The following is a 23163-nucleotide window of genomic DNA, read 5'->3' on the forward strand; positions in this document are numbered from 1 at the left end:
TAAATTTATTAAATATTCCTAAATATGTATGTACTAAATTAATCTAATAATCTTGTGCGCAGTCGAATTTGAATTATTCCATTACCTGAAATATTATTAATTTATAAAACAAATTGAACCAATTCAATTTATTCAATTAGAACTTATCAAACTAATTAAAAGAATCGGTTCTTTAAAACTGAATAATCAAACCGAACTAACTAATTTTTGATCGGTTTGATCCATTAAATCGGTTCAAACTTCAAACGGACAAATTTCTCACCCTTATAAATAACTCTAAAATTAAAATAAATAAATAAGAAATACAAAAAAAGCAGCCAAAATAAGGGAGCAGATTTCAAAGAGTCGTCCAATGTTCTACCATCTTTAAAAAAGTCAAATGCTGAAATCGAACTGCTCATCTTTTCATTTTCTTGACTCTGAGAAACAGTGACTTTGAGAGGAAAAGGAAGAAACTTTGTTTTTTGAAAGCGAGATAGGGTTTTTATTGTGTATTTGATAAAGGGATTTGTAGCTGTGTTTCTTTTTTTGGATTTTTTGGTCATGGGAGATGAGAAATCGACGATCGTGATGGCGAGTAGAGAGAGTAGAGATCGAGAGCTTCTTATCCCAGTCGCTGACTCCGTTCATGATGATTCCTCCAAACCGTCTTCTTCATCTTCACCGCGTCATGCCGGTCACGAGGTCTCTTCTTTTTCTTTTTCTTTTTTTTAATTGCTGACGTTTGTGTTTTGATTCGATTGACTTGGTCTTTAGCTGTTTATGTTGCTAATTGTGAGATTGTAATTGCAAATTTTCAACTAACAGATTTTGATTGAATAAATTTGCTGTTAACAAAGAGTAATTGGATGTTTCAAAATGATTTTTAATTGAGAAGTGTTGATTTTGTCATTTTGTGCTAGTTATGGAAATTAAACGATTTAATTGTTGTTTTACTTGGTATTTTGTTGTAGGATTAAGTATAGTTTATTGGAGTTGTTAAAAATGAGGGGATGGTTTTTTTCCTTTCATATTCTTTTTGGAAAGTTTTGGGAGATATAAGTGAACTGATGTTTGATAGGGACTTCTCCTACAATTCTGGTAATGATTGCCTTTTTTTTTTTAGAGGCTTCATATGTATCTGGGTTTTTTAGCTTAAAAAGCTGTGGAAAGCATGTTAAAGCTCATAAATGCATTTGGATAAATTTAAGGTTTAGAATTACAGGCTTACATTTAAAGCCACCTTCTGCTTACGGGACTTGATGACATTATTTTTTTGGTTGATGAATTGGATGAAGTCCTGAAGAAAATTGTTACAGTTCTTAATGAAATCTTTCAAAACAATGTTTCAGCTTGATGCCTACACAGAAACTGAATGCTTGTTCTTGTCTATGCGCTTTTGTAATGAGGTGTGTACATTCCTTTTAAAATATGACTGGCAAGCTTTGTTTTATGCAGACCTTTTACAAATTTGTCAGGAGTTGGGCTTCTAAGAAGTTTATGACAGGATGGTAAGTGCCATTCTTATATCTTCTTACTTTAGATTTATAAACTCATGATTCATATTTGTCAAATTATCATCTCTATGATATTTCCTTGTAAAAAGAATGATATTTTCTGGTTTAGCATCTTGTGTTGTATATTTGACAGTGAGTGAAAATGATGATTTAACTAATGATGCGTAGTTGTTTTGCAGTGTCATTTTGTTTCCTATAGCAATCACTTTCTATGTAACATGGTGGTTTATTCACTTCGTGGATGGCTTTTTCTCTCCAATTTATAATCAACTTGGAATTGACATATTTGGTAAGCATCTCATTTGTTGCTGGCTAAAAGCCTTTCTTTCCTCTTCCCATCTATTGTAAACACGAGAACAGGATTGAGTCACATGATGATTGGTGGGGAAGTCAATTTTCTTCCCTGTATTTCAATTCTTGTAATGGCCTATTGTGATTGACAGTTCAGCTCTTCAAAGGGAGACTGAAACCTTAGGACTTGTTAGTAGTGAGAGCTAGATCTCTTTAGAGATTTTGGTAGAAATTTTCCTTAGGATCAAGTGTTCCATACGCTACTCTAAATAAGGATCGGTCTTATCACATAATTAAGGTATCTAATATCTTTAGAGGTTATCTTGCTAAACTTGGTATGTATGGCAAGAAAGCTAAGAGGATTTTCCAAAGTGGCCTTTGCAACTGGTTTACCAACATCGCAGATGTATCTTAATATCAGTCTTTGCCTTATTTATTAAATGTGTCTCCTTTGACAGTATATACTATCCGTTTTAATAATAGGTTTCTTGATGTATAGGTCTTGGATTTATAACTTCTTTAACATTCATCTTCTTGATTGGGGTATTTATGTCATCTTGGTTGGGAGCATCTGTCCTGGCCCTTGGTGAGTGGTTTATCAAACGGATGCCATTTGTTCGACATATCTACAATGCTTCCAAGCAGATTAGTTCTGCCATATCTCCAGGTTTTTATCTGCCTTTATTACCCATTTTTCAAGCAAAATAAATTAATTTGGCTGGTCATGTTGTTGAAATTGGTTCACGCAGTGACAATATATTGCTACATAACTTTTTACGATTTACATATTTATTGCATTTCAGATCAGAAATCACAGGCCTTCAAGGAAGTAGCCATCATAAGGCATCCACGTATTGGTGAATATGCGTTTGGATTCATCACTTCATCTGTAATTCTGCAGGTTGGCAAATCAATTTTTTGTTCCAGAATTGTCATTTGGCATGGATTCCCCTGTTTGCTATTTTACTAGCATGCCTGTTTCACAAGCCCTGTCATGGTTCCTGCTTCCATGACGTTGTAAGAAATAAATGTACGCTGGGGCTGTAGTTGAGCTGAATCGAGCTCAAACTGTTAGAAGCTTGAGCTTGATTGAGTTTTACTAAACTAATTAGTCTCAATTCAATATAATAATCAAACTGCTTGAGTTAACTTGATTAGGCTTGTTAAGCTCGTTTACTTAATGAAAAATGAGCTCAATTCCCACGTTTCATACTTGATTATCTATGCTTGAGCTTGAGTTCAAATTGAGATTTTTTAATAATGATTGAAAAAAAAAGGCTCTATAAGGCTGATGAGCTACTTAAGTCATGCAGTAGGACACTCATATTTAGATGGCTTGATAGCTTGAACTTGCCAATGATTGAGCCAAAATCAAGTGTTCTAATCGAGTTCGAATGGCTTGCAAGCACAACTGTCTTATTTACACTGCATTTATGTGCACTGCACGAATAGTTTCTTTTTCTGGTGACATTCAGCTAATGTTTCTCCTCTGTTTTGTCCTAACCTTGTTGAGTACATTCAATGTCACAATTTCCAAACCGAAGTTCAGCTGCATTTGCATACGGCAGCAATATTTGACTTCTAATCATCTACTTTTATCTTCTATTAGCAGTTAGCTGAAATTTGACTACTGTTTTTCTCAAGAGTGCTGTTCTTATTCTTTGTTATTTTGAAATGCAGAGCTACTCTGGTGATGAAGAGCTATGTTGCGTCTATGTTCCCACAAATCATCTTTACATTGGTGATATTTTCCTCATCAATACCAAGGATGTTATTAGACCGAATCTATCAGTCCGTGAAGGAATTGGTGAGTGATCAGCTTCTTTTGTTATAATTTACAAATGCAAAGAAAAAAAAAAGGAATGAAGCTTGGGAGGGGATTTGAAATTACCACTTCACACGAGGATGGTTTCTCTTTTTGTGAAGTGGTAATCAATGTTGCTGAACACGGATGTGAATGTCTGATATGTATATGTCCAACACTTGTATTTGTTTTGTTTCTAAGTTTCTCCATCTATTTGGAGGGTTTTCAAAGGTCATATTACCACACTCAATACCTGGTGTGTAGGAAATGGTTGTCAGTAAGGGTACTTCAACAACAACAAAAAATCGGAGTAGCTCCAGTTCAGTTGTGATCTGATATAATTATGGAATATTTTAATATTTTAAGCTTGTGTCTCATTCACATTTTTTCTATTGCAGAAATCGTTGTTTCCGGGGGAATGTCCATGCCCCAGATCCTGTCAACAGTAGACACACGTTTGCCTCTAGAAAGTAGAGCCGACAGAAGCTAAGATAGTCGTAGAGTTGTATTTTCTCTGCTTTCAGATTCGAATCACCGGATCACCCCACATAATCAATGTGTCGGCTATCCAGGATTCAATATTTAGATTTTGTTACTGTTGTATGTTTGATTCTGGTGGCATGCGTAACGTCGCTTGTTTACGTAGAATGTAAAACTATTTGCTTTTCAAATATAGTTTGATCGAAAATACAGACCAGGTGCCTGGTAGGTGATTTGGTCTCGGATCGTGCTTCTTTCAACTGTTACAACAGCAATGTTATTGTGGTGCACATTTTCGAGTTTCTTCTGCAGTCTCTATCTTGTCGAAGTTCTTGAGCTTTGATTTGATTTAGTTATGTATCCCCCACTCTTTTGGGACTTGAAAGTTTGAAATCCCAACTAGTGGGGTGTAAATAAGAAATTTGTGCTCACAAGTTATTTGATTCGGCTAAAATGCTATCAATTTGAGTTATCGAACGGTCGAATTTGTGTTTTCTTAAGAGTAAATACTGAATGCAATTTTTTATTTAGTTTCGAATTTCAAAGTCAAGAGCTTATTTTTTCTTTTATTACAGATATTGCTTAGTGGGAAAGCATCCATGATTTGAAGTGAAACGGCAATGTAATTGTTTGAGTGGGAGCAGTTAGAACATGAGTGAGCTAGATGTAGAGGTCTATCCTAAAAAAATATAGCTAATTTATATTTAATATATTCATATTATTATTAGACTAAATTATAAAATAGTTATTTTTGTTTGTCTTAAATTACATTTTAATCATTTATGTTTGAAATGTTATGTTTTAATCATTTACGTTATCATTTTGTTGCCAAGTAATTACTCTACCGTTAAACTTTGTTTACTCTCTAACGACAGTCCTATGTGATAGTCTAAATGAGTATTAAATGCCAATTTGGATACCTTACGTGGTAGTTTAAATTAAATTTATTTAATTAAAAATCTATTTTCATCCCAACTGGACATCTAAGTTGGTATTTAAAATCTATTTAGATTGTCACATAGGACTATTGTTAATGAGGTAGAGTGATCACTTCATAACAAAACAATAACTTAAGTGATTAAAACGTAATATTTCAAATATAAGTAATTAAAATGTAATAAAAACAAACAAAATGACTTTTTGTAGTTTACCCTTATTATTAATTCCTTAATTAATTGGATGTTAGTAGTTAATTAAATAAAAAATTTGTACAATCCCATAAGACGTGTTTGTTTTTGGTAAATGTAGATATTAAAATATATATTTAATTCACCGCCTAAGAAGGGTTACAAATTGTGTGCTATCAAATGAATTAATGAAATAAAAAAAAGAATTATAATATTTTTAAACGAAAATTTAAAAATAAAACGGATAATGGAATTCGTATATCTAAACTCTCTATCTGGAAAGCAAAGAGGATTAAAAAATATTAAATTTTATAACCACTAGATTTCTATAATAAAATTGTTTGATACATTAGTACAATTTAAGCACTAACTATAATTATTTTGTTAGATAATAGTAAGTTTTTATTTTTGAAAAATCATTATTTCATAATTTTAATATAGTATAATTTATTTTATTTATAATAGTTTTAGATAAAATTTAAATATAATAATTTTAATATTTTAATAAAATGAGGAAATAATTTTTTCCAAAAATAATATCAACTTAATTTGTTTAACCTGAAGTGATAAGTAATTATTTATTTATTTGCCATATTCAACACTTTTTTTGTTGAAAGAAATGTATATTAAGTAGAAATTTAATATGGTTATCAAATATAAATTTTTTAAAATGAAAATTTTTAATATTTTATCAAACACACCTTAAATCTAATCTCGTATTAGCAAAAGTAAAACAATTTACATCAACTCGAGTCCACTACAAATAGTAATTAGAATAAATGAATCTACAAAAATAAATTTAATATCTATAATTTTCTGAGTCCACATTATCCATTGTCATTCTTTCTAAATAATAAAAAAAAACGTACTTTTTGGTTAATATTCCATTTGTCACTTGAGATTAGTTTTAATGTTCCATTTGGTAGACCTAATGAATGTCTTACATATGTACTCTAAGTTATACATTTCTTATGAATAGGGACATATGGCAGGTCATTGAGGGATGTACTCAACTTGCTCAAATTGGGAGATCCTCAAAAGCCTCACTCATTGTCTTAGCCACTTAAATAGGCAGAAGGTGGCCATTAAAGGAAGCTAACCATCTATTCCTTTAGTCACTCAACCTTCTGTTAAGAACATGTTCCTCAAACCCCACTTGAGTTCAACTACTCCATATCTTGAATAAAAACAAATGACAGGGTATGTCTCGTCACAAACATCATAATCCTATAGAAGTTATTCACCCCATGTGCCCCACAATGATGGCTTGATTTTGGATCTAATACATTACTGTCATCTTGCATGAGACCTCACTTGTAAATAGCTCTCAAAATGATGAAGAATGGACCAGTTTCCTAGACTCATTTGCCCGCACTACCAACTTACCTCCAATAGTCGATCTTCGTACCTTCTTCACCTCTACTCTTTGTAACCTCTGATGCTTCATCCCGATAGGATAAACTGACCTCCATTAGCACCACCATACCCTCCTTCGTATCTCCTCCTTGTTGTATCACTATATCTACTACTAAAAAAATACAAGTACTTAATTGAGACAGTAAAAAGCTCAAGTATAAAATTGAACAGTGAAGTCAAAAAAGTCATATAGCAAAGTGAACATTGAATCCAAATTTATATACTAAATTAACATAGAAAAAATTAGCTACCAAATTACCTCATTTACCTTTTATTTTCTTTCCTATGCCCAGGCCCATTAATTAATTTCAGCCCTAAACCCTACCTATACCATTTTTGTTTTTCACAAAATCGCGTCCAGCAAAACCCTAGTTCTCATGATTCAACTCTCTATATAATGTACGCTTTGGTTAATCAAAACACAGCGTTGTAAGCTTCTTCGTCTCTCCTCGTCTATTGCTTCTAGGTTTTTTTTTTTTTTTTTTAGGGTTCCTCTCTTCGCCTCTCATCTATCACAGATCTATTCTTCGAGTTTTCAACTTTCAATTTTAATTTCATATCAGTTTGTTTTCTTTCAAAAGTGATTATAGGGACGGTGACGATTTCTACAGATAGGTCTCGTTCGTCGTAAATGGCTGTTTTAATGGCCTTTGCCGACCATCCTGTTATATCACCACCCATATTCCGAGTCCCCTTCTTTTATTTCAAATTCTTTGAAATATTTATATATTTTTTGTTTTAAGTCTTTAGCTTAGTGATTTGGATTCAAAAAAATCGGCCGATGATTAAATATTTTTTTAATGACAAGCATATGTCTGAATTATTTCTTGTTGAAATTCCTAATCTTCTCTATGAGGCTGATTAACGTTATTTAAATTATATTTCTGCTCCTATTTGTGATTTTAATTTTTAAATGAATGTTTTAGATAATTGCCGATGATGAAGAAAATGGTATTATTGTAATTTATGAAAAATAATGATTAACGTTATTTAAATTATATTTCTGCTCCTATTTGTGATTTTAATTTTTAAATGAATGTTTTAGATAATTGCCGATGATGAAGAAAATGGTATTATTGTAATTTATGAAAATAATGATTACATAAATACCTCTACTGCCTTCCTTCTGAGGTTTTTCATTTTTAATATATTTTTAAAAATAGATATTATTGAAGTTTTTAAGAAGAGTGGTCAGGTGATGATTTAAAAATGCATAGTTCAGCTGATAATCTCCATGATTATTAAAACTGTTTTAGTCTTTCGCTCCTATCTGATGACTGCTCTTTCCATCCTTAATTTTATATTAATTTTAATCAAATGATTTTCGTTTTCTAATTTTATTTAGTTTTTCTGTAATTTTGGACTGAAAATTATGCTTAAACGAATAAATTAATTAATTTTAATTGAATTAATAAAAAATTTATGTTCAAAAGCCCAATCACTGTGCTGAAACCCTAAACCTTAACCGCAGTGACTGATATATTTGTATGTTAACTTATATTTAATGGGATTTGGAAATGTATAAATACACTTTACGTAAATAAAAGTAAAATTAAAAACATTATTTTTAAAAGAAGTAAATGTTAATTGAATTTCAATTTAGTTGGATTAAGTAATTGTTAAAATTGAAATTTGGGACAAAATTGAGAGTTGTATAGATTTAATTGGATTAAGTAATATTTTATTTTTAAATTTTATGAATATTTTACGTAATTGTAAATTTTTACACCAGATAGTATAAAAACATTAGAACCCTAAACGTAAATATTGGTTAATATATAATTTTTATATTATTTGAAATCCAAAAACTCTATGTGGGGCTATTGAATGGTTGGAAAAGGCTCAGGCTTACTTATGAAAAGTAGAAATAGAGGTGAATCAGTTCTGACTAAATTGATATTCTTATCTTGAGATATAGCCAGAAAAATCAAACGATTCTGAAATAATTAGAAAATTATAAAAATGAAATTGAACAACAAAATATTGGGCTAATTATTCAATCAAATGATTTTGGGTTCGTTTCTTGTTCAACATGGGGCTTAATGGGATTGAGACATGGCCAAACTCTTGCGGGAGGCGACAATGGGAAACTCTCTACAATAGGTGAAAGCTTGATGAAGCAACGTCTCGTGAAAGTGGAAGGTCCATTGGGTGTGGACTTGGTGATATATGGGGGTGAATAATTGATTGAGTCGAATTGAGTTAAAATTTTTTGAATTAGTTGAGTTGGTAAATTCTATTTTAACAATTGAATTCAATTTGAATTTTTATCGAATCGAATTGAATCAAAAAATTTTGAGTCAAATTGAGTTGAGTTAACGAATTTTATTATTTATACTTAGTGTTATGTTTAGATAGACCGATTATCTAATTAGTAGACGAAGTATAATATTATTTAACTATATAAACAATATAATAATTTTACCTTTTAACTTTAACGGTAAATATTTATCAAAACGAAGCAATTTTACTTTTTAATTCAATTATTTTGAATTTTAATTTTAGAAAAGGTAAACATTCATCAAAATGATGTAATTTTGTCTTTTCTTATTTGAATTTTGAATAACTGAAATTGTGTAATTTATATTTGAGTTGATTCGAATAACTTGATTAGCTCAAATAACTTAAACTATTTAATTTAAATTTTAAATTTTTTATGAAATTTTAGAATTGAATCGAATTTTATTCATCCCTAAAAATAAAATTAGCACAGACTAAGTTTGTGCCAATAGCTGCTGTAAACTATTGAGGCGACTTTTAAGTTTGTTATCAAATCTCAGTGCTCAGGCGTTCAAAACTACCAAGTTAAAACAGTTTATTTAGCTTTTAAGATGAAAATATTCTTAAATAAATATTTTCAAAGGTAAAAATTTAATCTAAAAATATTTTTGAGAAGTTAAAAATTTTAATTTTTCTTTGAAAAACTTTGCTAAACTAAGCTAAAGTTAGATAGGGTGAAGATGATACGATATCATCACTTCAAAATTTATATATATTTTTTATTTTTAAAATGATAATATGGTATAATATTAAATTATTACATCATTAAATTTTTATTCATGTAAAATTTATATATATATTTTTAATTTTAAAAATAATATGGTACAATTTTAAAATATCATATAATAAAATTTTTAATTTTTAAATTTAAAAATCAAAATAGAATCAATTATCATATTCAAATACAAAAAAAAAATTTACCAATAGTGATTATTGATAAGAAAAAAGTCCATGTGCAAGTGCAACCTGTGTTTACATTTTTCTAAATTTTTATTTAATTTGTAGATACATGTAATCTATGAACTGGCTACTTGTGGGTTTGTCTAATAATTGTTAGGTTTTTTATTTTTGTTAGGTCAATTTAATTATTAGTTGGGCTTAGTTTTTAATATTGAAAGTTCTAAGTCAGCTTTTTATTTTTTATTTTTAGTTTTGTATAAAATATGTATATTGTTTCTTTATTACATGCCGCAATTTTGAGTTCTTTTGTGAACTAATTTTTGATAAATCGTAAAATGACTTGCGTTATTTGAATTTTTATGGACACCAATAATTAAATTTAAATATGAATTTATCCATTCCTTTATTTATGATAAATAAATAAATAAACAATAATAATTGAATATGTTTTGGAAACCATGCATATGCTTCATAAATTCTTTGCCCCCTGTGACTGTGACAATTACATTATTGGAAACTCATAAAAAACAATAAACGGGCCCAAGTGACATTACTTATATTATTATTCTTACAATATGAATATTTTTCGTTTTATAAACCTGTTAGATCCCCGAATTTAGAATATTCTACTTTTATAAATTTATAGAGATTAACAAGTAATCGATATTTTACTATTAAGGATGTAATACTATTTATAGTAGCGGTTCTTATATATCGTATTAACAATCGAAATATGGTCGAAAGAAAAAAATCTCTATTTGACTGGGCTTCTTCTTATACTTATGAATTCTATTGGACCAGTAAGTAGTGATGGAGTTAGAATTTTTTTTTGAGGGTTGGAATTAAATTATATATTTTTTAATAATAAAAATATAATTTTATTATTTTAATAGTTTATAACTTTATAACTTTTAGAGGGTTAAATTAAAATTATCATTTTTGGGACTAAAATATAATTTTATCATTATTAATTTTAAAAATTTTAAATTATAAATAACCTAAATAAAAAATTTAAGCGACTCCGTAGAAATTCTTTTCATGCTACGTGTCATTCTCTGATAGGTTAATTTATTATTAAAAGTGGTTCGATAATGTGGTCATTAAAGAGCAATTGAGTTGAGTACACTTGAACCTTGATAGAGTAACTCTTGTGGTGGCAAGTAGATTTGATCGTGTTATAGTATGTCTAGTTGGGTGATGTGATGAGGTGTTCTTGATTCAATATGCACAATAAAATTTTTATATAATAATGTATGTAGATAAACTACATCTAAGGTTATTACATTATTAGTAAGTTTATATTTTAGTCACTTATCTTTAAAAAATTTATAAAATGGTTATTGAATTATTCGAAAATTTTTATTTAAATCACTAGATTATTATAATCGTTGTTGTATAGCCTTCTCTATTCGCATTATTTGAACTAATCAAAACCCCTAATTCCTCTTCTCTTCCACAATTCTTTTTTTTTTTATGAAACAACTTTAAATGTAATGAATTTACGAACTAAAATTCAAACAACTTTCTTTTTCAATCTTCAACACTGATTGTTAGATTAATTTGGATTTAAAGTATGTTATTCCACTCGTCAATGAATACTTATCTACCATACCAATCATTGAATCATTGTTAGGCACTCACTAGCCTGACAATTTTTAAAAGAAAAACTTAATGGTTTAATATAACTTAAATAAAAACTTTCTAATAGTTTAGGGACTATTTTATAATTTTTTAAAGTTAAGTAGTCTAATAGTTTAGTGACGTAGTTTACTTAATATATATTTACTTATTTTAATTTTAATCATTGAAGCTTTTTTAATTTTACTTATTATTGGGGTTATTGACAGCTTAAAAGTAGTTGGAGCAGCAGGTGGGCGGTGGCAACTGGGAAGCTTTACTTGTTGAATAAGAGAGGCTGGCAATTAGCATCAAACACACCACACTTATTATAAACATGGCAAAATCCTCCATGGACCACGTAAATTATTTGTCATTTTTTTCTTTGGATAATATCAACCACCACGGAAAATGGGGAGAAACCAATAATAATGCATTATATCTATATATAATCGAAAGTTAAGGAAAGTGGAAGATGAAGAAGAAGATATACGCCAACCAGTGTTAACATTCTGAGTCGACGACCTTTGGACCCGGGAGGGAAAACATTCTCATCGAACCCTCCCCATCCCATTGACTCTTCTTTCTTCTTTTGCTTTCTTTTATTTTTCAAGGATGAAGAGGCGTCATCAAGATCAACTCTCGAGACCTTCAAAGCCCACCACCATTCATGGGTTTGCTCAGTATGGGGATCTTGATGCCCTCCGCAAGCTTCTCAACGACAACCCTTCTCTTCTCAACGAGAGAAACCCTGTTGTATGATCCCTTCTCTTTTTTGATTGCTTTTTTTGGTAGTTTGTAAATGGACGAAATTTCTCCTCTGTTTTTCAGCTTTAGTTTTGGTTGAATTTTGATGTTTTAAGATCAATGGGTTACTTGCATTTCGTTTCTTTCTAAAAGACTGTTGGGTCTCTTTAGTTTTTATCAACAGATTTAATCTCTAGCAGCCTCAACGATCTAGCAGCCACTTGGGCTCAATTTTCTTTTAATTTCATTTAGGTACTAAAGAAATGTTTTGGCATAGATCTATTCATTTTTTTATTGTTAAAGTTTTGTATATATGTGAAGATTTATATGTATGTGCTTTACAGAAAAATGTAGAGTTCATGTGACCTAGATTTTACCTTACATATGAAGTTATGAATTATGGGTGAACAATGCTGATCCCTGGGGCAAGCATAAGTTTTCTTGATCATTCATTGATATGCAAAATTTAACCTACATTCTAAGGTTACCATGAAAAATTATGGTGGTAGAAAGGGCATTTCATAAGATGTTGACCATAAATAAAACATAATCCATAAACAGCTTATGAGGCGATTTCCGATGTTGGATGAAGCTATCCTTGGCCTTCTCTGTTTGACTTAATATGCTTCTGCTTTTCTTCTTGTAACTAAAGCTTTTGCCAATTTTATTCTTTTTGTTTTCTTTAGTCGCGTCTTGATTGTACGTCATGGACTTGTAATTTCAAGCTTCAAACACTGAACTTTGATGGGGAATTATTCCGGCTTAGTCTTCGGTCTATTGATTTCTTTTGGTTAAAATTGCAGATGGCGCAAACACCGTTACATATGTCTGCTGGATATGATAGGGTTGATATAGTTAAATTTTTGCTTGACTGGCAAGGACCCGAAAAAATTGAGATGGAGGCAAAGAATATGGTATGTAAAAGATTTTCTAATTCTTCACTATTTTTTTTTTTCAATATGTTGATATTTTCCTCTGAAAATCGGATTCCTCGTTCTGAGTTGTATATGTTGACTTTTGCAGTACGGGGAAACTCCATTGCATATGGCAGCCAAGAATGGGTGTAATGAAGCTGCACGGTTGCTCCTTGTTCACGGTGCTTTCATTGAAGCCAAAGCTAATGTGATTTTTCTTGTCTCATTGTTTCTGGTTTTATCGTTGTATGTGATTAAAATCGGATGGAAAGATTTACTTCGTCCGTGTTATTTGTGCAGAATGGGATGACACCGTTACACCTTGCTGTTTGGCACACAATTCGATCTGATGACTATGCAACTGTTAAGACACTACTCGAGTACAATGCCGATTGCAGTGCTGAGGACAATGTAATATTTGTTGCATTTACTTGGTTCCTTCCATTCTTGCTTTGATATACTGACTCATGATAGTGTTGGTTTACCATTTGCATTACAGGAGGGTATGACTCCTATAAAACATCTTTCGAAGGGCCCTGGAAGTGAGAAGTTAAGTGAGTTGTTCCATTGGCATCTAGAAGAGCAGCGAAAGAGAAGAGCACTCGAAGCATGTGGTGAAACAAAGGCTAAGATGAGTGAACTTGAAAACGAACTGTTAAATATCGTGGGCTTAGAGGAGCTTAAAGTACAACTTCGGAAATGGGCAAAGGGGATGCTCTTGGATGAAAGACGCAGAGCGCTTGGATTGAAAGTTGGTGCTAGAAGACCACCTCATATGGCATTCCTTGGCAATCCTGGAACCGGTAAATGCAATTGGATCGTATTGTATGTCTTGATATAGATTACTTGTCTTTTGGTTTTATACTTTGTAGGATGTTTGGTAAGTATGAATGACAAGATGATTATATGGCCAACAGGTAAAACCATGGTAGCTCGAATTCTCGGGAAATTACTTCATATGGTTGGAATTCTACCTACAGACAAGGTAACAGAAGTGCAACGGACTGATTTAGTCGGTGAATTTGTCGGACATACTGGGCCAAAAACGAGGAGAAAGGTGCTTCCTTGTCCCTTTTCTTGACCGCAGATTATCATGCTTGCTCGAATGAACTAATTTACGACTGTTCATATGCAGATCCAAGAAGCAGAGGGAGGAATCCTTTTCGTTGATGAAGCATATCGGTTAATACCGATGCAAAAGGCTGATGACAAAGACTACGGTTTGGAGGCCTTGGAAGAGATAATGTCGGTAATGGACAGCGGAAAAATTGTAGTCATATTTGCTGGGTATAGCGAACCGATGAAGCGTGTAATTGCTTCTAATGAAGGGTTCTGCAGAAGAGTAACAAAATTTTTCCATTTTAGTGACTTCAACTCAGAAGAACTCGCCAAGATCCTCCATATCAAGATGAACCACCAAACGGAGGAGAGTTTGTTATACGGATTCAAGCTGCATAGTTCTTGCAGTGTAGATGCCATAGCAAGACTAATAGAGAAAGAAACAACGGAAAAGCAGCGTAAGGAGATGAATGGAGGTTTAGTCGATCCGATGCTAGTTAACGCTAGGGAGAACCTTGATCTTAGGCTCGATTTCAACTGTACAAACGCGGACGAACTGCGTACCATTACCTTAGAAGATCTTGAAGCAGGCATCCAACTTTTAACACCATAAAACAAGGGTTGAATCAAGGCCTTACAAGCATATGTGTTTTATCATATACATTGGTGAAAGCTTGATGGGGATCTCATCGAATTGAAAATTAGATATGTTTCGTTCATTATATTCTTTTCCGAGTATCGGTATCAGTTAGTTTCGAGTACTGGTGAAAACCCAGAATCTGGTTGGTGATTTATAAAGTCATACATATATGTGTTTCTTCCCTTAAAAAGGCATTCTTTTTTTAGGTCATGTTATAGGAGGGAGTATTCATTTGTAAATCTCATTTTCCAGCATCTCTGGATGAATGCTTGATTTTATCTTCTTAAAGGAATTTATATTCATTCAGGTCATGCTAATTATTATGGTGGTTGGTAGTGTTTGGTAAAATTTGCTAACTTAACATTTTTATTTTCCATCAATCATGACATGTCACGGAATGGAAGCTTAATCAACAAGCCAAATTAATATTAGATTGAAACTTTTAAATCAAAGTAGTTGAAAAACTTAAATTCTAACTTTTTCAAATTAAGAGCATATTTTAACTCTTTTCAATTCACTTTGGATAACAAATATGGGTTAAATTACCTAGAAGGTCCTTATATTATACGAATTTAATCAAATTAGTCCTTATATTATTAAATGGATCAATTTAATCCCTATACTATTAAAAAGAATAAAATAAGTTCAAATTGTAATGAAATGAACATTTACTATATAAAATATGTCTTAAATTTTTTTCATTTGCAATTCAATTACAAAAAATATTTCATTTATAGAACAATAAAAACTTTAAAAATATTAACTTTATTAAATAGTAAATGTTATTTCTTACCTCATTTTTTTAATAGTGCAATGACTAAATTAATTCATTTAATAGTATAAGGGCTAATTTGATCAGGTTCCTATAATAGAGGGACCTCTCAAGCACGTTTACCCAAATATGGTTATATAGCTGTGAATAATTAGCCCACCGAACCCAATTTGTCGAACCGTACCAAGGAAGCCTTTGAGCCGAACCGGAGCAGAAGTCGATGCAGTCACTGACACTGATACAGTCATGACGAAATCAAAGTTAAACACTTCAACTACAATAAAGCATTTCCATGTTTTGCTTATCAGCGTCTAAAAACTCGCCACCATATCTTTCATTGAGGTCTACACTATTCTTGTTACCAAACAACCCCGATAATCGGCGGTTATCCCCGCCACTGCTCGTTCCGCCGGTTCTTTGCTTGCGGTGACGCCTCGGAAGCGGTTCTCTCTCTCTGTTGGTCATCGAATTTCGAAACTTCTTCACCATGGCTGGCGCTGAGGATTTTGTTAAAGGAAATGTCTATCCCAACGGCGTCGCAATCATTACTCTCGACCGTCCCAAAGCCCTTAACGCCATGAATTTAGGTCTCTTTCGTTGTTTCTCCTTCATTTACATTTAAATTTCTCCTCTTTTTTCTATTACTATTTTAATTGGTTCTTGTTCGAGCTAAAATATTAACATTTGCTTGAAATCAATTGAATTCGAGTTGACTTTTTTATCTCGATTCTGAAGTTACAAAAATTATCCTTGATAATGTCAAGATGATATGTTATGGAGTATGTTACTCCAATTAATAAAGTACTCATTTTCTTGTTTTAATTCGCTCTTGTTTGAGCTAGAATGTTAACATTTGCTTGAAATCAAATTGAATTCGAGCTAAATATTTTTTTGTTCTAGCTCGATTCCGAAACTGCAAAATTTATCCTTGATAATTTAAAGATGATATGTTATTTGTCTTTATTGAAGTACTTATGTGCTTGCTGATTGAGTCTTAGCTTTGAAGGCACCATTGCTATTGCAACAATTAGGAGGACTTGGCTCGTGCTTAAGTGTGGATTTAGAGAAAAAAAAAAAAAAAGTACTCATGTTCTCGGCTACGATTTCAGGCATACCTTTGTTGTACATCGGGTAAAACTGTCAAAATTAGTTAAGGTAAAAGAACAAAAGTAAGCCAAGGTTCAAGAATTTGACGGCATTAATATTGGAGGAGAATAATATAATTTGGATATGAGCTTATTTGAAGAAGTTTGTAATTGTTCTGCAAGATATCTTAGTAAAAGAAGAATCTATTTTTTATACACAAATTTAGCACTTTTTAAGAAATAATGGACAAATTTGTTTGTGTAATTTTGTTATCTCGTGACATTTTCTTTGTATTATATATATGAGTTAATGGTTTGAGGATCAGTTTTGTTGATATGACAGCGTGTATATTTTGATAAATGCAGATATGGATGTCAAGTACAAACAAATTCTTGAAGAATGGGAATCAGATCCAAAGGTCAAATGTGTTCTGGTTGAGGGCAGCTCATCGCGTGCGTTTTGTGCAGGTACTTGAAGAAATATTAAGCCTTCTTCTTTGGTTGGGAAAAGATACCTGTAAATGGCATTTTGTGTTTGTAATGAAAAATGTGTATAGATATCATTGTAGGCTCTGTTTCATTTTGCTAGTGTAAAGGGAGTTTTTGGGGCTAACCATTCACGGGTATCGCAGGAATGGATATTAAAGGTGTTGTGGCTGAAATCCAAAAGGACAGAAACACACCTCTTGTGCCAAAGGTTTTTCTTTTTCCCTTCCATCTGTAAATGCATACTATCTAACCTGCAAACTTGCTGTGCTAAGTTGTTTTCTCTCTGTTTTTTTGTTTTTTTAAATTTTTGGTTCAATGTTGCGTTCTTTACTTAAACTAAAGCACTCAATGCTTCTCTCATTGATAACTTAGATCCTGGCTTAGAGGTCGGTGATGTATAGCACATTACAAACAAAAATACATGCATTCTCAAATATGATTCAGGTTGAATTATATACCATCTTAATCACAAACGTTTTCAATTTGCTAAAATCAAGGCAACACACAAGACGTCTGTTATGTTTGTCCAAACTTGGAATAAACTCTTGCTGTGGCTATGATACAATTAACCTTCCAGAAACCTTTATGATTGCTCATATCAGTGACAATAAAGAACTATCCTTCTCCTTTTTCTGGAAAAAAGAAAATGAGTCCGATTTTACTTGCATGCTTCTCAGTTTGAAACCCTCAACTGTTTTCTATGTTCTTTTTTCTCTTAGTACTAATTGTATGCAATTTTGATATCCCATGTGAACACAAACATTCAAGATGGTTGGGATCAAATAGTTATATGTGATGTGAATCCCCCCGTCCCTCTCTTGAGAGAGAAGGGAAAGGATATCTTTGACCGCACATGTAATACAACCTGTATAATGTATTAATAATTTTGCCTCAATTGGTTATCGGATGAAATTAACTCCGCATGTTGCATATTACCATGCCTCTGAGGTTAATATCTTTATCTTTTGTTCTTTTTCCAGGTCTTCACCGCAGAGTATTCTCTAATATGCAAAATTTCAGAGTACAAGAAGCCTTATATATCATTCATGGATGGCATAACAATGGGCTTTGGAATTGGCCTATCTGGCCACGGTCGTTACAGAGTGATAACTGAGGTGCAAACTAATCTCCTTGCTGTGCCGAGAAATATTTGTCTTGCATTTTAAATTATAATATCTTTCTCAATTTCTCTCTGTAATGTTGTACTCTTTGATATATTTGGCTCAGAGGACTGTTCTTGCTATGCCAGAAAATGGAATTGGTTTGTTTCCTGATGTTGGGTTTTCGTATATAGCAGCACAAACACCAGGAGGGGGTTCTGTTGGTATGTTTCTTTTACTCTAAACCAAGTTCCAAGAGTTGCAAAAATGGTTTGTGATAGGAAGCTAAAAGTTAAACGAGAAGCAGTGGTTTGAAGTTGGAGGGTGGTAGGATTATTTTTAGGCTTTATTGGTAAATTGGCCCCTAAACTATACTCCAATTCCCCGATTGATCCTTGAAGTTATTTTTGGTCAGAAGTAGCACCTAAATTATCAATTTTGTCCCATTTTACCCCCAAAAACAATACCAGACAATAAAAAACGTGACATATGGACATCATACACTTTTTTGGGTAAAATGAGATAAAATTGATAGTTTAGTTAACACTTACCAAAAAAGAGTTTAAAGACCAATCTGGTAATTGGGGTACAGTTCAGGGGGCAATTTACTAATAAAGATTTATTTTTAATCTTAAATTTACTTTAAGAACTTTTTGTTGATGCTGAATCCCTAAAGATAAACTTCATACTGCATATATGCACAAATAGTTCTTTTGCTCTCTTCAGCTCACTCTACATTGCATTTCTCTATTGCCATTTACAATTTTGTAGTTCTGCAGGTGCTTATCTTGGAATGACTGGGAAAAGGATATCAACACCTTCAGATGCTCTATTTATAGGTCTTGGAACACACTATGTGCCATCTGGGAATCTAGCTTCAGTAAAGGAAGCCCTTCTAGCCAATACCTTGTATATCTCTTATATTCTTTACCTTGTATATCTCTTATATTCTTTCTATTTGGCTTTCTTTTTGAGTGGAAATCAAAAATTTTAGGATCGTATTCTCTCTCTTGTTGCTCGCCATTAATATAAATTGAGACAACTTGCAAATATTTCTCTAGAATTGGGAGAAAAGTATTTCCGACTTGATATTCCAAATCAAATCAGTTTTGTACGCCATGACTTGATGTTTCCATGTTGGGCTGGAATTCGTGAACTATGATCTTCAATTCTTTATCTTATTGGTTTATTTCATTTTGTAGGTTGCATTGCAATTGCCTCCTTTTCTCTGATAAGATAGTTTCAGATTTGTTTCTGTTTTTCAATAACTTGCATGTATATTTTCTTTCCAGCATTCTAATATATGAATATGTATATTTTCACAGTTCGGAGGATCCACACAAGGATGTTACAACACTGTTGGCAAAATACAGCAGTGAACCTGAGTCGGAAGCTCAATTGAAGTCGCTTTTGCCTCAGATAACTTCATGCTTTAACGCAAATAAGTCAGTTAAGGAGATAATTGAAGAACTTAAAAAACATCAACAAAGTACAGAAGCTTCAGGTAAGCTTTAATTAAATCATGTTAATCCAAACAGTGAAATGAACTGCATAGTGAATATACACCATTATTGTTCTCCCTGGATTTTCCCCCTTGTGGGTGTTGTTGAATGAAACTGAATCTATCAATCTAGATATGTTAACCTTGTTTCATTCTGCAGTGGTCGAGTGGGCAAATGAAGCTCTGCAGGGTCTCGGAAAGGGTGCTCCATTTTCTCTTTTCTTAACACACAACTATTTCTCTAGAGTTGCATCTGGATATGGTAAACAGAACAACGAATTTACGATGGTGAGTTTTGAGATGTTTAACTCAACTGCCTTCCTCCATCTGATGTGTTATCTCTTGTTTCCCTTCTAAGTAAATTTCTGCTCAAGTAGCTATACTCTCAGTAACATCTGTATTTATGTTGCATGGATTGTTGTTTGTCTAGCTGAAAGGCGTCATGAAAACTGAATACCGTGTTGCCTTACGGTCTTCTCTGCGGAATGATTTTGCTGAAGGCGTCCGTGCAGTCTTGATTGACAAGGATCAGGTTCGCTCTTCATGCTTCTTCTCCTTTTCTTTCCAAGATAGAAGATCATCCCTAGGATTATTATTTTTTAATATTTATAAAAAAGAAATGTGTTAGCTTCTGTAAACTTTCTTATCTCTTTTTTTCTTCTATTCTTTAAAATCTTCATGATACCCAAATATGTTGAATTGTTCATGCATTTGTAACGTATATGTTTGCCTCTGTGGATCTGCATGTTCCTATATGCCGTGTCTTTGGGACTTAAAATCTGATGTTAAATTCTATGTTGGTCCAACTGTTTGTTTTTCTTAAAATACTAATGTCTAACACCCATATCCAACATGGATATGGGGGATATGACCCTCCATCCCTCGAAAAATATAAGAGAACTTAGAAAAAATTGAACATGCCCATGTGAAACACATTCTATCTCAACATTAAGGGTTAAAACACTTTTTGGGGTCTAAACTTGGTAACTTTTCCCGTATTGCAGCCTAAAGTTTTTTTGGTTCAAGTTAGGCTTGAACTTAACTGTTCCCACGTTGGGGCTAGAATTTTTTTTTGTCCAAGTTAATCCTTGAAAACCTTAAAGTTCGGGCCCTAACGTGGGAAAAATTGCAAAGTTCAGGCCCAATATGAGAATAATTGCCCAGTTCAAAGACCAACTTGGACAAAACAAAGTTCAAGCTCTAATGTAGAAACAGTTGCCTAGTTCAGGGCCTAACTTGGACATAAAGAAAAAGGTTCACGCTTCAATGTGGGAGAAGTAGCCAAGTTCTGACCCCAGATAGTAATATAATCCCAACATTAACAACCAAGTCCGAGTAACATGTTAAATTTCCTTTTTGTATAAAGAGGGCCACATTCTAAGATATAGAAATGAATTACAAACGTTGAGATTTGAATTTTGGACTTACTAGGTGCCATCTTTTAAAAGTGGTTGTGTTACTTCCCGAGTTTATAGCACATGTATTTATCATTGCATCTTTACGGTTCATAGTTGTGACTTACATATGTTTTGCAGAATCCGAAGTGGAACCCTGCCACCTTAGACGAAGTTGACCAAAAGGAAGTGGAGGCAGTTTTTGAACCTTTAGGTCCGGGAATCGAAGAGTTGAAAGTTTAAGGTTCACACTTCCACATAATCAAGTTCGCTTTCCTTGTCATTTGCGAAGATGAATGAAAGGTTCGTGGTTGTAGAAATATGAACTATGAAGCTAAAGAAAAAAAAAAGAACATTTACAAGCGCAACTACCTCAGTTTCTGGCATGAAGGTATGTTAACGTATTTATATACTTGGATCATGACACTTATGGCTTTAGTAATATTGTCATGTTAAAGAACATTCATGTTTCCTAAGATGTTACACTTTTGGACTGCCATTGCTATAATCAAATCTTTATGTTCAATCAGTTTTAAGGCTGAAAATTTGTGCATTTTTGTCTGTTTGGGGTGGGGGAAAATTGAAAGAAGGGGAAATATACATTAATGTTTTCCTAAGATGATGGCTTATATTCTAGCAATATTGTTAGGTTATTTGCATTATTTCGAACAATCAGACCGTTATTTAGAAAATCGGACCAATTCGTCCATTTAATCAAAGGTAAATTATATTATTGGTCACTAAATTATGTGAAAGTTTTCGTTTTGATTATTAAATTATTTGAAAATTTTTATTTAAGCCACTGAACTATTCATAAGTATTTTATTTAAGTCATTGAGCTGTAATTTCTTTTTAAAAGTTTCTCTTGCAAATTTCAAGCGACGATTCAATGATCGTAAAAAAATATAGGGAAAAAAAATTGTTTGGATTCTGGATTGTAGTTCGTGACTTCTAAAATTATTTTATAAAAATAAGATTGAATTGTAAAAAAGAGAAAAAATAGTTTTCGATTGATGCCGGTAGTCTGAACATTTAAATTCATAATATTGATTTTATTCAATGATTTAAATAAAAATTTAAATAATTCAATAATAAAATTATAATTCTTTTAGTTAAGTGATTAAAATAAAATTTTTGTTATCATTAAACTTAAAAGAAGTCGGTCAGAATAAAACTACAGAGATTTAATACCAAAGTATACACAGTGAGATTCCAATCTCAGCTTTTAAAATAAAATAAAATTGTAAAAACAATCTCATATGTACAATTTTACATTTTTTTTTTAATTTTGATGCAAAATAAAAGTTGTAATGGTATCGGTAAGAATTATGTAAATACGGACCAAGATTTTTGACGAATCTTACAAATCACATCTTCTAGAAACAGAATTTCTGTTATTACTGCACCAGCTTTATAGTTTTAGTTTTTTTTTTTTCTCTTATATATATAATTAAAAAGGAAAATCGAGTTGTTTGAGATTGAATCCAAAGTATAATATAATGTGGTGTTATAATTTTACAGTTTATTTAAAATTGATAATAGTATTAATAAGAATTATCTAAATACGGACGCAAGGTTGCTGACGAATCCTACAAAGCACATGTTAAAACAGAAAATTCTTTTATTGCACTATATTCTTTCTATGTTATGAAACTTTTCGATATTTGATAGTTGGTATTAAGTTTTAATTAAATTTAGAGTTAAGTCAGATTGAACATCTAAAATAATTGGTAAAATTTGCGAATGTTATTTTTGTGGTAAAAAAATTTAAATGGAGAAGTAAAATATTTTTTATAAAATTTAAGGGTCAAATAAATATTTATATATTTTTTATTTACAAGACTCGAATTTAATACATTATTTAAGAGAGAATAAATTCTTTATCATTCGATCCAACAATTAGTAATAACTAATTCTAATACACAACTATACAAATTTGTATCGAGTAAATTTTAGATATTCGTAACAATATTCTAGATGACCATTTTATTGATAACAATTTTTTTATTAATGTGGCACGCTTTAATTACATAAAACATTTATAATTATAC

General features: G+C 31.8%; 3 protein-coding genes and 3 non-coding genes across 6 annotated transcripts; all 6 read left to right on the plus strand.

Annotated features, from left to right (window-relative positions):
• The first annotated feature begins 271 nt into the window (after positions 1–271).
• Positions 272–4616, plus strand: LOC108461857 (protein CONTINUOUS VASCULAR RING 1-like). Its single transcript, XM_017761825.2, has 7 exons — positions 272–684; positions 1438–1490; positions 1676–1785; positions 2287–2454; positions 2591–2688; positions 3468–3594; positions 3990–4616. Exons 1-7 carry the CDS (start codon positions 544–546, stop codon positions 4079–4081), a joined length of 789 nt encoding a protein of 262 aa, XP_017617314.1. The 5' UTR covers positions 272–543; the 3' UTR covers positions 4082–4616.
• Positions 4617–7204: 2588 nt separating this feature from the next.
• Positions 7205–7306, plus strand: LOC128287265 (small nucleolar RNA Z43). The gene has a single exon (XR_008277960.1). It is a non-coding gene; the product is annotated as a small nucleolar RNA Z43 (small nucleolar RNA).
• Positions 7307–7664: 358 nt separating this feature from the next.
• On the plus strand, positions 7665–7748 carry LOC128287275 (small nucleolar RNA U83). The gene has a single exon (XR_008277971.1). It is a non-coding gene; the product is annotated as a small nucleolar RNA U83 (small nucleolar RNA).
• A 52-nt stretch (positions 7749–7800) lies between these two features.
• LOC128287262 (small nucleolar RNA snR60/Z15/Z230/Z193/J17) lies at positions 7801–7896 on the plus strand. Its single transcript, XR_008277957.1, has one exon. It is a non-coding gene; the product is annotated as a small nucleolar RNA snR60/Z15/Z230/Z193/J17 (small nucleolar RNA).
• Positions 7897–11726: 3830 nt separating this feature from the next.
• Positions 11727–15088, plus strand: LOC108464035 (uncharacterized). Its single transcript, XM_017764101.2, has 7 exons — positions 11727–12167; positions 12962–13072; positions 13182–13280; positions 13373–13483; positions 13572–13875; positions 13990–14129; positions 14208–15088. The coding sequence occupies exons 1-7, from the start codon at positions 12027–12029 to the stop codon at positions 14742–14744; spliced, it is 1443 nt and encodes a 480-aa protein (XP_017619590.1). The 5' UTR covers positions 11727–12026; the 3' UTR covers positions 14745–15088.
• Positions 15089–15681: 593 nt separating this feature from the next.
• LOC108464036 (3-hydroxyisobutyryl-CoA hydrolase-like protein 3, mitochondrial) lies at positions 15682–21657 on the plus strand. The gene is made up of 10 exons (XM_017764102.2): positions 15682–16130; positions 16995–17096; positions 17261–17325; positions 18098–18232; positions 18345–18441; positions 18997–19126; positions 19543–19721; positions 19879–20006; positions 20149–20250; positions 21254–21657. Exons 1-10 carry the CDS (start codon positions 16031–16033, stop codon positions 21353–21355), a joined length of 1140 nt encoding a protein of 379 aa, XP_017619591.1. The 5' UTR covers positions 15682–16030; the 3' UTR covers positions 21356–21657.
• The last annotated feature ends 1506 nt before the right edge of the window (positions 21658–23163 follow it).

Source organism: Gossypium arboreum, chromosome 13, assembly GCF_025698485.1.
Source record: "Gossypium arboreum isolate Shixiya-1 chromosome 13, ASM2569848v2, whole genome shotgun sequence".
In the NCBI taxonomy this organism is placed as follows: Eukaryota; Viridiplantae; Streptophyta; class Magnoliopsida; order Malvales; family Malvaceae; genus Gossypium; species Gossypium arboreum.